The 14,508-nt window shown below is 47.3% G+C and overlaps 1 protein-coding gene across 1 annotated transcript in view; it reads left to right on the top strand.

The window, feature by feature from the left end:
• LOC143480059 (nesprin-1-like) overlaps nt 1-14,508 on the top strand; it is a 77,768-nt gene that overhangs the window by 33,751 nt on the left and 29,509 nt on the right. The window contains exons 53-80 of the mRNA XM_076977495.1: nt 189-353; nt 572-928; nt 1,103-1,239; nt 1,367-1,544; nt 1,674-1,856; nt 2,222-2,365; nt 3,096-3,251; nt 3,786-3,950; nt 4,034-4,206; nt 4,458-4,611; nt 4,940-5,083; nt 5,178-5,342; nt 5,532-5,849; nt 6,278-6,433; nt 6,593-6,763; nt 6,897-7,223; nt 7,538-7,690; nt 8,350-8,517; nt 8,767-8,943; nt 9,042-9,188; nt 9,325-9,450; nt 9,546-9,722; nt 10,088-10,353; nt 10,436-12,596; nt 13,033-13,370; nt 13,470-13,614; nt 13,701-13,919; nt 14,201-14,469. Of these exons, the coding sequence (XP_076833610.1) occupies nt 189-353; nt 572-928; nt 1,103-1,239; nt 1,367-1,544; nt 1,674-1,856; nt 2,222-2,365; nt 3,096-3,251; nt 3,786-3,950; nt 4,034-4,206; nt 4,458-4,611; nt 4,940-5,083; nt 5,178-5,342; nt 5,532-5,849; nt 6,278-6,433; nt 6,593-6,763; nt 6,897-7,223; nt 7,538-7,690; nt 8,350-8,517; nt 8,767-8,943; nt 9,042-9,188; nt 9,325-9,450; nt 9,546-9,722; nt 10,088-10,353; nt 10,436-12,596; nt 13,033-13,370; nt 13,470-13,614; nt 13,701-13,919; nt 14,201-14,469 (7,439 nt within the window). The remainder of the gene's footprint in view (nt 1-188; nt 354-571; nt 929-1,102; nt 1,240-1,366; nt 1,545-1,673; nt 1,857-2,221; nt 2,366-3,095; nt 3,252-3,785; nt 3,951-4,033; nt 4,207-4,457; nt 4,612-4,939; nt 5,084-5,177; nt 5,343-5,531; nt 5,850-6,277; nt 6,434-6,592; nt 6,764-6,896; nt 7,224-7,537; nt 7,691-8,349; nt 8,518-8,766; nt 8,944-9,041; nt 9,189-9,324; nt 9,451-9,545; nt 9,723-10,087; nt 10,354-10,435; nt 12,597-13,032; nt 13,371-13,469; nt 13,615-13,700; nt 13,920-14,200; nt 14,470-14,508) is intronic.

Here is a 14,508-nt window from a genome sequence, read left to right on the forward strand (position 1 = left end):
TCATAATCTCCGGTATGATACAAACATGGACCATTATTGCTGAAAATTTATGCTGTAACCCAAATGCATGTACAAATGATTCGTGGTAGACCTGCCCATAGACCTGCCCATAGACCCTCAATACTATCAAGACCAGGAGGGAGCTGTGCTGATGACTCTGATGGCTGGTGTTGTGCCCTGTGGTCTAGAACAAAGTGCAGCAGATGGAGGAGATAGTCAGAGAGCACGAGCAGTATGTGGAGGCCGTGCGGGAGCTGAACGACTGGCTGACGTCTGCTAAAGAAGAGCTGCAGCGCTGGTCCGACATGTCTGGGGACGCCGCCTCCGTCCAGAAGAAGCTCTCCAAAGTGCGGGTGAGGATATCCACGTGCAGACTTGTTCTCATAGAGCTTTTCTTGAGAACGATCAGTGTTAGAAATAAAATCCTACATTTGGAAGATTTAAATTCATTTGTGGAATCTGCAATTGGGAGCATTTAACAGAATGAAAGTTAAACAGAATTCTGTTAGAAGGTTCATATGAATATTTAGGATCCTCACGTGTGATTTGTCGCTGCCCTGTTCCATGTCAGGAGCTGCTGGACTCACGGAAGCAGGGGAGGGAGCGGTTGGTGCGGGTGCAGCGGTGTGGGGCAGTGGCGCGGGACCACACCTCCACCATGGGCTGTGAGGCTCTGGAGCGGGAGGAGGCGGGGCTTCTGTCGGCATGGGAACAGTGGGATCAGGGGGCCAAGCACGTGCAGGCTAGCCTGGAGGCCACACTCGCTCAGATGGCCAGCTCCGAGAAGGAGTTCAACAGCCTGGCCACACAGCTGGAGCACGACTTGCACGGTTTCGGAAGCCGTCTGCGCGAGTGTCGTGAAACGCTGCAGCAGGTGGAGACCATGAAGACCAGCCAGGAGGCCGTGAGAGGCTGGCAGATGGCCAAGGTAACAGGCTCAGTGGGGAATTCATAACCAGACTGCATGAAGGCGTGTGAAGACGTTGCCAAGAAATCAGATCTGTAGTAACAAAATGAGGTTCAGGGGTTGAGTTATAGTAAATGCCTCTTGAGTGTCTGTTATCACGTCTAACCATTGCACTTGTGTTGCACTGTGAATCAGGACACCTTGGAAGCTTTGCTGAATGTGGAGCCCATGTCAGACGGTCTGAAGTCCCAACTGAATGACCTCTGTCGCTTCTCCAGAGACCTGGGAACTCAGTCTGAAAGGGTGTCTGCCCTTATCAAGGAGTACAACAGGTGAGGCCATTGACTGAGCTTTATGTTTTAGTTTTTTTGTGATGCAAAGGCTGAAGACTCAACGTTGTACAATTCCTACATTAAAATAAACATTGACCCTGTAGTTAAACATTGACCCGTCCTGCAGTCTCAGTCTTCAGGCTTCCCGGGAATGCCAGGGAAAAGAGAAGCTCCTGGAGCAAACGTTCCGGGCGGCTTTCAGAGACTTTCAGCAGTGGCTGGTCAATGCTAAAATCAACACAGCCAAGTGTTTTGATGTCCCTCAAAACCTGAGTGAGGCTTCATCTAGTCTCCAGAAGGTCCAGGTACTGTATATCAGCATGCTCCTTCTCAAATACCTTTTAGAGACCAATCATGGTTATGAATAGTGTTCGTGATGTATTGATGGGTTGTGGCGTTGTGCGTGAAGCTACCTGTGCTGTGATATTGTGCAGGAGTTCCTGAGTGAGAGAGACCAGGGTCATAGCAAACTGACCACAGTGGCTGTGAGTGGAGACCTGCTGCTCAGCGTGGCAGCCAAAGACCGCGTGGATGCAGTCCGAGCTAAAGTGAGCAGCACCAGGGAGGACTGGAAGACGCTCATGAGCAACCTGCACCAGAGAGAGACCGCCTTACAGGTGCGGCTCGCCACACCCGCCGTCCTGAGCAACGACCTCATACCAAGCTCTAAAAATGCAGTACTAAGGTGCATTAGTAAACTCCTGATGGCATGGTCCTGAATTGGCCAAAGTTGTTTACTCTTGTTGGATCTTACAGAACACCCTTCTGAAAAACAGGCTGTTCAGATCAGGATAGTCAGGATATTCACAGCACACAAATAAAACAAAAATCTGACTTCACCGAATATTCGTCTGAATATTGCAGATAAATTCACTATAAATATTACAAAGACAAACTTTTGACTAGCATCTTATTAGTCTTTTGAGGTCCAGCTCAGTAAGTCACATAAGCTAAAATAACTGAGGCTTGTGTTGTGTGACAGAACCTGCAGGCTCAGATGAGGGATTTTGAGGCGAGTGTGGAGCCCCTGCAGGACTGGATGAACGAGACCGAGGCAGCAGTGCAGGAGAGCAGCAGTCGGCTGCATGACCTGCCAGCCAAGAAGCATGAGCTCCAGAGGCTCCAGGTACACACCCAGTCCCCTCATGGCCACACCCAGTCCCCTCATGGCCACACCCAGTCCCCATGTGGCCACACCCAGTCCCCATGTTGTTACACCCAGTCCCCATGTGGCCACACCCAGTCCCCTCGTGGCCACACCCAGGCCCCATGTGACATCACCATGACCACTGACCTGTCCAAACACTGCACACACTGGCTTCAACAGCTGGAGTGTTTTTCCTTAGAAACATCCAGACATGGTGTGTGTCATTAATTCCGAGACCTTTTTCTGCATCACACTCATCTTTAGATGTATAGCTGCAACTTTCATTATGCTTAAACCATATGCTTACATAAGCTTCACAGTAGTGAAGGTTTAGTTATGTGAGTTTGTCATTCTATTTATTATAATAGACTTTTGTAGATATTTTTGTAAACAATGAACATCGATTTGAACTTGATACCATAATCAATCTAGACCATCTATTACTCATGATTAGTGGTTTCCACAAACAAGACTTCATCGCTCGTAGGCCATGAAAGAAACACCACCTCCGCCGTAGTTGCTTTCGCCTCACGCTTTAATCTGCATTGCTGCTAGCCGTGTGCCATGCTGCTAACCTAACCCACACCGGCTCCATGTAGCTGAGTTATTCCTTCTGTCTTACTAACGGGGGACGTCGTCCCCTGCTGTCGTGTGCTGAGCCGCGCGCTTGCGCTAACGTGCTTGCGCTAATGTGCCTGTGCGTCCCCAGTCAACGCTCGAGGAGTTGGCCTCCCGTGAGGTTCAGCTGGGCCGGCTGAGGGAGAAGGCCCGGCAACTGTGGGATGGACACACGGCCGGAAAGGGCTTTGTGCATCGTGTCTCGCAGCTCTCCGCCCACTACCTAGCTTTAAGCAACCTGACCAAGGTAACGTCTGTCTGCACCTAGGCTGATCCTACTACTGCCCACCAGGCTACACTGTGTGCTATGTGCTTAGGGACAGGGAGCCCATGCGCTCGACATATATTGGGTTGTCGGCATAGACTGTGTAGCCTATAGTTTAAACAGATGTACCATTGTAGTGATATGTAGGTTTTAAACTCTGGATATTTACTGGATATTTTTGCCAGTAAATGTGATATTAATTGATACCGTTATTCTGTCCAATGATATTAACATGTATCTTTCTCACAGTCTGTTGTGCATGAATATAACAATGTAAGTCTTGTAACAATGTAAGACCTAACCATTAATTAACAAAGATAAATCACAATTATTAACTCTAAAAAAAATCTACCTGAGAAGATATGAAATGACTCTCAGTACTGTCTTTTTAACACATTTAATATTCTACTTAAGATTTTAAATCTTAAGCCACAACCTTTACTCCATGATTCATTTTTGACAGGTCCCGGTGTTAAGTGTGATTTTTGCTCCAACGTGTTGGGCCTTTTTCACCAGGAAAAGACCTCGAGGATTGAGCGGATCGTTTCGGAGCACCAGCTCTTTTCCCAGAGCCTGAAGGAGCTGCAGAACTGGGTGGCAGACACCTGCCACATGTTACAGACCTACTGCACGCCGACGGCCGATAAGAACGTACTGGACAGCAGGATGATCAAGCTGGAGGTACACAGGCTGGAATTCATCCTGCGATCTCCGCATGAGGTGGATTGCAGCCTCATCCACTGAGTGTCCTGCTGTTATTCTAGGCGCTGCTCACAGCTCGCCAGGAGAAGGAGATCCAGCTGAAGATGCTGGTGACGCGAGGTGAGTCTGTGCAGAGGAACACGTCTGCAGAGGGGGTTCCTCTGGTGCACAAGCAGATCCAGGACCTGAAGGACTCGTGGGATGGCCTGCTGTCCACGTCCATCCAGTGCAAAAGGTCAGTGTACCATTCAGTGTACCATTACTCCTGGGTCACGTCAAATCCACCTGATTGTTCAGCAAAAGGAAATTATTGTATGCAAATGGCTTCATCACTTAAGAGGAGCAGTAGAAAATTCTCAAGCTTTGAACGAACACCTGCTGGATGTGGCGTTCAGGACACTGGTGGTGGCGTTCAGGACGCTGGTGGTGGTGTTCAGGACACTGGAGGTGGCGTTCAGGACACTGCTGTACTGTTTGTTCTCACAGCCAGCTGGAGGCAGCACTCTCACAGTGGACCAGCTACCAGGAGGATGTGCGCCAGTTTGTGAGCTGGATTGAGCGCGTGGAAGAGAGCCTCAGCTCCACAGACAAACAGTGCTCTGAGATGAGGGATAAAAGTGCCAACCTGGGCAAGGCCAAGGTAGTGCTGTCACTGCATGCTTCGCAACAATATGGCAAAGCCGCTCCACCATATGCTGTGTAATGCAAAACATAATTACAAATAACATGCGTGTTTCTCCAGTGGCAGACTTACTGTAGAGAGTTCCAACCAACATGTGATGACACATGCCACCGTTTCAGTGTTAAAACTTGATTTAGTCTTTAAAGGGAACAATTGTCAAAACATCAACAAAGATCACTGGCAGAATGCATTTTGAACAGCTCAAATAATATGAACCAGTTATGTCTGTGTAAATAGAGACTATTTAGGGACTACTGTTTAACTGACTGATTTCTGTTGATTGTAGTTGCTGCTGGAGGAAGTTCTAAGTCATAGCTCTGTGCTGGACATGATCTCTGTGAAGGGCTCTAACATGGCTGAGCACTACGTCACCCAACTGGAGATTCAAGACCTGCAAGAACGGTACAACACAGTTAAAGAAAAGGCCCAGGTACAGTTCCATGTGCAAAGTTACAAAGTTAAGTCCATTTCACAATGTGTGCTATTGTATTGGTGAATTGAGTGTGGGGCCTCTTATTACCCAGCATGCTGTGGGAAAGGCTGAGGAGCTGGTGCTGGCCCACCAGGACTACCAAGGCAGTCTGCACGAGTTTAAGGACTGGCTGGAGCAGCAGCAGGAGAGGTTGGGCTGCTACACACAGCTGGAGGGAGACGTCGACACGCTGGAGGAAACTCTGCAAAAGCTGCAGGTGGGAACACACGTGTATATGGACTGACTTAGTCTAGAAGTCAGATTTATTTATATAGTGCTATATGTCGATAAATCAGTTTTAGATGGAGGAGTCTCAGATATATATATATAGTCACTATCACAGAACAAGTGTAGTTGAATCACTATAATAGAACAGGTCTAGTAGAGCGACTCTCACCCCCTGCAGGAGCTGCAGGTGCACTGCACGGAGGGCCAGGCCCTGCTCAACACCCTGCTGGGGAGCCGGGAGCGGGTCATCCCCTGGGGGGCGCCACAGATGGAGGAGCGAGTCCTGGAGACGGCACAGCAGGAGTGGGGCGCCTACCAGGCCCGGCTGGGCGAGGCCCGCTCCCAGCTCAACAGCGCCCTCGCCAAGCTCAGGCAAATCCAGCAGAAGTTCCAGCGTCTGGATAACTGGCTGAGAGGGATGGAGGGCAAAGGTCAGCTGCGAGAAGGAAGGCGCTCGGACCGGACCACCAAGGAAGCCCAGCTGCAGCTGCTGAAGGTCTGGGGGGCCACGCACGCTGGTCTAACGCTTCGTGGTTGGGTTCCCATAGCTGACATTACTCTGAGCACTAGTTAACATTAACTAACCATGAACATGAGTGTAAATAATATGTAAGTAATGTTAACAAAGCAACATTTGCTCATGGGGAAATAGATGATAAATGCTAAGAGTTACAGGTGTAACTGTGAAATCACTACTGTGTTACATAGTGATGACAGGTTTGTCTTAGCAAGTCTTTAAATAACTTATGGGAACCCTCATGTAAAGTATAACAGATCGATCTAACCACCAATCTCTCTGAGACATAGACCCTTTGCTGTAATGGGATGTAAGACTTGTATAACACAACATATTTAAAGCAGTGTTGTATTGGGTGAATTGGCTGTAGGTTTAAACAGTGAAGTGGTGTTTATTGTGTTGTGCAGGGATGGCATGAGGAGGTGCTGGTCTACCAGGAGGAGATAGAGGGCTTAAGTACTCTGGCCCAGCAGGTTCTGGAAGATACTCACATCAGCAGCAGAGTCAGCACCAGGGCTACTCAGCTCACCTCACGCTACCACGCCCTGCTTCTGCACCTGCTGGTAGGCTTCACACACACATACACACACACATACACACACACACACACACACACACACACACACACACACATACACACACACACACACACACACACACACACACACACACACATGTAGAGCACACACAGTACAGTGCATGAGGTTCTGTGTATTCTACAGGACACGATAAAACAGCTGAAGGAGGAAGTGTCCACCATCGAAGAAGCACACAACATCTTCAGCACCTTCTCTGACTGGCTGTGCACCGCCCAGAAGAACTTCGGCAGCGTGGCCGTCAGCATTGATGTTGTTGACCGCGCTGCAATGGAGAAGAAAATGAAAAAACTCGAGGTACCGAGTCCTCCACCGTTACATCACCTGTGGCTGCTGCTATAGTGCTACACTCACCCACACGCTTTCCACGCTCAAGTAAATCAATACGGTTTTTCCACATTGCCTCTCCCCACTCTACTGGAACATTTAGGCTCTGCAAGGGGACATGGAACAGGGTCGCTCCTTCCTGAAGACCACGCGGGAGAAGGCTGAGAGGGCCATGGCCTTCTTGGAGGAGCCGGAGGTGGAGCAGCTGAAGGAGGAGATCGCCGCACGCCTCGGCCAGCTGGAGGAGCTGGTGGGGGCTGTGCGGGCGGAGCTCAGTGCACAGGAGAAGTGCATCCAGCTGTCAAAGGACTACCTAGACAAGTACAAGGCCCAGAGGCAGTGGCTTACTGAGACCAAATCTATGCTGGCCTCCGCTGTGGAACTTAAAGCTGAGCTCTATCAGAAGAAGGCCCAGTTGGCCAAATACAAGGTTGGTTTGAGGCTGTTTGCTGGATTTGTGATGTGTTTCCTGTATGTTTGTGCTGCATTCAGTTCAGTGTTCTTTGAATGATTCGCATTTAGTCAGTTTAGTTTTTCTGCTATTTTCTTGTGTTTCACCCTACAGTTGAGTGTTTCAGTGTGCGGTACTGATTCCTGCTGTAACACACATTGTTCGGTTCATTTGCTGAACGTCAGACCCTTCTCAAGCTGATGTATTAGATTATACGTATTAGAGACCAGAAGGCAAGAAGCACAGCGTGAACGTGCATCTGTTGATTCAAGTGTTTTCCATCTTTGCCACAGACAATCCAGCAAACTGTGGAGTCTCATGAGGCAGCGGTGAGGGCTGTGATTGAGAAGGGAGAAGCCCTGCTCGACACGGTGCATGACCCCACCATCACTGAAAACATGAACAAGATGAAAAATGATTACCAGGATATATGCAACAATGTCAAGGTATTCACCCGGATGCATATTAGTTTTTTGCAGTCCCTAATACTCATTTTGTCAAAACATAAAACACAGCAGCCAAAGCAACATACACAAACATGCAAAACATCATCTCGACACTTTTGGAAAAAAAGTCTAAAACTCTTTTAATATATATATATATATATAAATAAATATGCAAATATGCAGGTTATTTATGCATATTCAGTACATATACTCAATAAAGTAAAACAGAATTTTAAAATGAATGTTTATTTTCTTTTTTTGCATGAACAGTACTGAAACACATGGTGTATATGGTATATAATAAAATTTAATAGAATTGCTATGTGTGTGGCAGAGAGTGTGCTTAAGGTTTAGTGTACTGGGTCAGTTACTGGATCCCAAAATTGTGCTATAAGTACCAGTTTTTGGGTCTTGGCAACTGCAAAAAACTTGATCTTTAAATAGAGTTCATTCCCCCTTCCTGTTTTTACAGGTGCAAGTCATGTACTGCATTCTTTCCTTAATACATATTTAGCATAAATATTTAGCATGAAACAATTCTGTTGATTTTATATAAATACTTTCACATTCATCATTCGACATTTTTTGCAGTCAGTGTTCAACTGATAATCAATTACTGCGGCAAATATTAGAAGGTGTAATTGTTGTGTGAATTGCAGGCTCATGTCCAGAGGCTGTTGGAGGGGGTGAGAGAACATGAGGACTACAACGTGGAGCTGCAGGAGGTGGAGAAGTGGCTGCTGCAGATGTCTAGTAGACTGGTCACCTCGGACTCTACGCGCAGCGCCAATCTAGAAACGGCCACTCAGCAGCTGGCCAGACACAAGGTGCACAGGGCTTTCTTAACATAGTGGGACCACTCGTATACCAGGGGCTTTTCAACACTGATCTAGATTACAGAAGCATTGTTTGCTGTTGGTTGCCAAACTCTTTCCATTCATGTAATAATTTGGTTGTAATGTTGAAATGCACTGACCTTTAAGGTAAATTAACCTTAAAGGCTACATATTTAGCTACTTTAATAGCTCCATTTACACGGTTTCCTAAGTAATCTTTCTAGCTCTCTTTCTCCCCAGGCAATAATGGAGGAGATAGCTGGCTTTGAAGAGCGTCTGACAAGTCTTAAGGAGAAAGGAGATAGCCTTGTCAGTCACTGCTCCGAACAGGTTCAGGCCAAGATAAGCCAGCAGGTTCAGGTCCACCAACAAGGAACCAAAGACAGCTACTCAGCCATCTGCAGCACCGCCCAGCGGGTCAGCATCTCTCCTATTCTACAGCTGACACCCGATTTTAAGTATTTCAAAGAACTAATTGGCGTCTTTTACTGACCACTGAACCTGTGTCTCATCAGGTCTATCAGAGTCTTGACCGGGAGCTGCAGAAGCACGTTAGTCACCAGGACACCCTGCAGCAGTGTGACACCTGGCTCTCCACTGTCCAAGAGGAGATACAGCTACATTCACAGACCCCATTTGGCCTGCAGGAGGCGCTGAAACAAGTGAGTGGATGACTGTGATCCAGTAGCTCCAGTTACTGGAGAACTCCAGTTTTCACATATTTCATATATATGGCTTATATATGCAGAATGAGGTGCCTCTAAGTGCTGTTTATTTAATTTGTTTTTTTTTTTGCAGGTGAAGCACTTCAGGGCCCTGCAGGAGCAGGCCAGCACCTATCTTGATCTGGTTTGCTCAGTGTGTGACTTATCTGATGAAGCTGTGAGGACCACAGCTGCCAAGATCCAGCAGATCAAAACCATGGTGAGTTTGGTAACTTTATTTCCATACTTTAGTGGGTTTATCGTGTACTAACCTGAGCATTACTGTTACTTGATGACACATTAATCACGCCACAGATCGAAGAGAGGATGACTAGAGCTCAGCAGCTGTCCGAGAGCTGGAGAGAGATTAAGGAACAGAAGCAGGAGTTATCTGTGCTCTTCCAGGATTTGGAACAACAACTACAAAGCCTCTCCAGGAGACCAGCTGAACTGGAGCCCAAGATTGCTCATAACATGCTGGATCAAGCCAAAGTAAGAACTGCCATCGTACAGTTCATTAATAACTCAAGTCAATGTCAGTTAGGATGCATGGGTGTTTACATACGTTTTGGGTGAAACGTAGGAATCAGGTCCTTTTTTATACACAATCCCACAGTTTTAGTGGGTGATATGTAATTAGGAATTTGACTGTTGATCAAAAACAGAAACAAATAAACATAATGTTTTTGTCCAGATTCAACTAAAATGCATGAAATACAGTTTAATTAACATGCTAACATGTTGTCGTGATATGTATTTAAAGCCATAACCAGTTGAAATTTGTTTTTTTTAAGTATTATAAACTTATCTAAAATAATTTTTTAGCTTTTTCCTAAACACTCATATTTTCCTTATAGGAGTTTGGCCAGCAGCTTCAAAACAAGCAGACTACTTTGACTAAGATGACCGAGTGTGTGAGCAGCCTCACTGAAGGCAGAGCCTGTCCAGAGCACACAGAGATTAATCGCCTGAGTCACGCGTGGCTGGAGTTGTGTCATCAGGCCAGCAGGCTGCAGACCCAGAGGGAAGAGGACCTGCTGAGGACCAGGGAGTACCACAACTGCATCGGAGCCATGGAAGCCCTGTTTGAACAAGTTTCCAAGGAGTGGGACAACCTTGCTAGGTAGGCTCTTAACATCAGCGGTTCATAGCAGTACTAATGTGCAATTGCAGTCTAACTTTTTTTTCATTTATTGTGTTTTTAGGACTGATGCAGAGAGCTCGTCTGATCATTTGGAGGCTCTCCGGAAACTTTCTGTTGCCCTCAAAGAAAAGAAGAACACTCTCGAAGACCTGAAAGACCAGCGTCAGAAAGTTATGCATCACTTAAATCTGGACGACAAAGAGCTGGTGAAGGAACAGATAAGTCACTTTGAGCAGCGTTGGGCCCATCTCGAGAGCCTCATTGAGAGAAAGATACAGGACTCCGTTGTGACGCTTGAGGACATGAGCCAGGTTGAGGCTCGACTGAAAGAGGCAAGAGAGTGGGCAGAGGAGCAGCGGCCTGCCCTGTCTGAGGCTATGAAAATGAGCCCACCACCAGAGCTGGCACAGAGCTTTCTCTTTGACCACCTGAGCATCTGCAGCGAGCTCGAATCAAAACAGCTTCTGTTGGCTCAAGCCATGAGTGATGCAGACAGGGTTTTAGCACACCTGGGTCTCAATGAAAGGCAGCGATTGCAGAAACTCATCTCTGAGACCCAAAGGGAGGTAGAGACACTAAGTGTCAAAGTATCCCAGCGAAGGAAGCACCTCAGTAAGGCTTTCACTGAGAGGAATCAATTCCTGCTAGCTGTGAGCCAGGCCATCACTTGGGTTCAGCAGAATGAGAAGAAAGCGCAGGCTGATGACTACATAGCCCTCTTACCAGATGACCTGGCCAAGCAGGTGAGAACCTGCAGGAACATCCAAAGCAGCTTGAGAGCTTACCAAAGTGAGCTGACTTCCCTGTGGTCACAAGGACGGGACCTGATGAAGGATGCAACTGAAGATGAGAAGGCTGAGATGCTAACTAAGCTACAAGAACTGCAGAATACTTTTGAGGTAGCTTTGCAAAAGTGTAGTCAAAGACTGCAAGAGCTGGAGAAAGTACTGGTAACTAGGAAATATTTCAAGGCAGATTTAGAGAAGACATGCCAGTGGTTGAAACAAGCAGATATTGTGACATTTCCCGAAATCAACCTCATGAATGGAGATGCCGAACTAAGTGCACAACTTATAAAATACCAACAAATATTAGATCAAGCAACCGAATATGAGAATCTCTTGCTAATTGTCCAAAGAACAGGCCAAGATATTTTGCCAACTCTCAGTGAGGTTGACCACTGCTACCTAGATGAGAAACTTAACGCTCTTCCACAGCAATACAACAATGTCTTGGCATTAGCCAAAGAAAAACAGGAAAAAATACAACAAGCCATTCTTGCGCGTCAGGAGTATGCCTCCTTTATCGATGTGACCCACAAAGCCCTGAAAGAACTGGAAGAGCAGTTCCATAACCTTGGCACTCAGCCAGTTGGGCTACAGACAGAGGAGGTCATCAATTTGCAGCATGACTATAAAGCACTGCTTGATGAGTTAGTAAATCTAGGCCAGGCTGTTAGTGAACTCAACCAGAAAAAAGAGGGCTTTCGTAGCACTGGTCAACCCTGGCAGCCTGAGGAAATGACTCAGCTAGTCAGCCTTTACAATGGTCTGAAGAGACTGATAGAACAGAGAGTTGAGCACTTAGATGACACTTTGGAGTCATTTGAGGATCACCAAGCCATGGCCATGCAAGTTGACTCTGAGTTAAAAGCCACCAAAGAGCAGCTTGTCAAAGTCAATGCAGAGACTCAGTCAGCAGAGGAGAGACTACAGAACTATCATGCCCTGGCAGCCAGCCTTCAGGGAGCCAGCTCCCACCTCTCCAGGCTGATGGAACAGATGGGCAGCCTTGCTTCTCACATAGACCCAATGGCCCATGAGGCCTCTAAACAGCGGGTGACGTCCTGGCAAGAGGAACTCCAATCTCTACAGTCATCTGTTGGAGAGCTGATAGTGGAGTGTGAGAACAGATTTGTGCAGAGTAAGGACTTTGAGACCGAAGTGCAGCGGACACTGAGTTGGCTACAGCAGATCAGGGATGAGCTGGGCTGCGCTGTGGTTGTGGACGTGAAGGTGGAGAAGGTTCAGGAGGAGATCCGGAAGCAGCAGATCATGCAGGAGGAAGTGCAGTCTCGACTCAGGATTGTGGCTGCACTCAGTACCAGGGAGAAGCAGAAGTACACCAGTGCTAATGAACTCGTCCCAGCTCACGTGGACTCGAGCCTGCAGGAAATGGCACAGCTAGAGGCAGATGTTCAACGTGCTCTCAGCTCTAAACAGGTAAGTGACCATTCCAACTAAGACTGTGCTGAAGCTAGGGTTAACCACAGCTGTACTTTCTTACATGTTGTACCTTTGAAGCTGCACCTTTGTTGCAATAATTTGTTTGTTTGTTTGTTGGTCTTCTTATTTACCTTTGTTGCCAGCTAAGCTGTGAACCATATGATTGTTGGTAGATTGAGTCTAGGTTCTACCTGAATTGTGCTCTTGGGCAAGACACTTAAAGCACTACTTAAAGCACTTAACCCCTACTGCCCTGGGGAATTAACCTCTTATATTGCTTCCACTTGCATGCTGTAAAGCAGAAGAATGACTTCCTGTTGGAAAATAATCTAGAATGTTGTTTAATGTTGTGTTCTTATCTCAGTCTTATCTTAATGTTGTGTTCTTATCTCAATCTTATCTCTTATCTTAATGTCGTGTTCTTATCTGTCAGATCACGCTAGAGCAAGCATTGGCTTTGTGTCAGAAGTACCACTCACGCATGCAGGCTGCATGTGAGTGGCTCGAGGATGCCGTGAGCTTCTTGCAACAGGCCAGTCTGGGAGTGGACGTGGAGAACTACGAGGAGTGCTTGAGGCAGCAGGAGGACATCATGGCCACCGAGCAGGAGTTCCTGGGTGTGCTACGAGAACTGGAGGCACTTCCACCCCAACTGGAAAACTTGGTGAACCCAACAGCCCAAGAACAGCTGAGGCTGAGTGTGGAATCGGCACAGCAGAGAGGTGTGGAGGTCAGAGATCAGCTTCAGTGTCACCAGGATGTCTTGAACAGGTACGTCGCATGGATGTCTGGGCTCTATTTTCCAACAACAGCAGCGACAAAGGTAATGTTGTCGTAATGTAGGGATTACATTTATCATGTTTTTGACAGCTGTGTGGCACAATGGACATCCTATCAAGAGGCCCGACAGACGGCCATTGAGCTGATGAATGAAGCGGAGAAGAAGCTTACTGAGTTCTCTACAGCCAAGGCTGCAACCATTCAGGAGGCAGAGGAGAAACTCAGAAGTCATAAAGTAAAAGAGAACCCAGAAAACCTCACTAGCTTTCTAAAATAATCTATCGTGGACCATTTGGTGATTCCTTCTTCTCTGACTTTCAGTCACTGGTATCCATGGTGAATGGATTCCAGGAGAAGCTCACAGGCCTAGAGGAGCAGGCGTCTCAGCTGGAGCTGATCGGCAGCGATGCCAGCAAGGCCACCATTAGCCGCTCCATGACCACGGTCTGGCAGCGCTGGACCAGGCTACGCAGTGTGGCTCGAGGACAAGAGAGGGTGCTGGAGGACACGGCTCATGAGTGGAGGACGTTCAGAGAGAAGGTAACTTCATATAAGCACACAACATTTCCAAAATGGGCACATGCCATATGCAAACACCAGTGTCATTTTTGCCTACGGACAGAGTTGAATAGTTCTGGTTCAGAACATTCAAAGCCTCGCTGGGCTTTGGCAACAATCATCGTCACCGCTTAGCTTAGACATGAGTGTTTAATCAAATAATTCAAATGATTCGTTATCATAGCAAAGCCGTAACGTATTTGTTTGCCTATTGCTGCTGTTTGCAAACTAGCCTCATTAAACCCTTTTTGTAATATCTAAAGATGATGAAAGTGAGGACTATGGCAGAAGAGCTGAGAAGTCGTGTTCCTGAGTGTGCTGTCGAAAAAGCCTCTAAGGCCACGCTGCAGTCCCACCTGGAGCAGCACGAGCTGGTCACTCAGGACCTGGAGAGGGAGCAGTCCTCACTCACACTCCTGCGCCAGTACGCCCTCAGTCTGCTGCACGATGTCGGGGTCCCTGCGCCGACCGCCGACCTCGACCAGCTGCCCAGTCTAAAGGAGATCAAAGCCGTCCAAGATCAGTTTGAGAGGTAAAGACCCGAACAGAACAGACCGTTTCTTGTTGGGTG

This window comes from Brachyhypopomus gauderio, chromosome 17 (assembly GCF_052324685.1).
Source record: "Brachyhypopomus gauderio isolate BG-103 chromosome 17, BGAUD_0.2, whole genome shotgun sequence".
Taxonomy (NCBI): domain Eukaryota; kingdom Metazoa; phylum Chordata; class Actinopteri; order Gymnotiformes; family Hypopomidae; genus Brachyhypopomus; species Brachyhypopomus gauderio.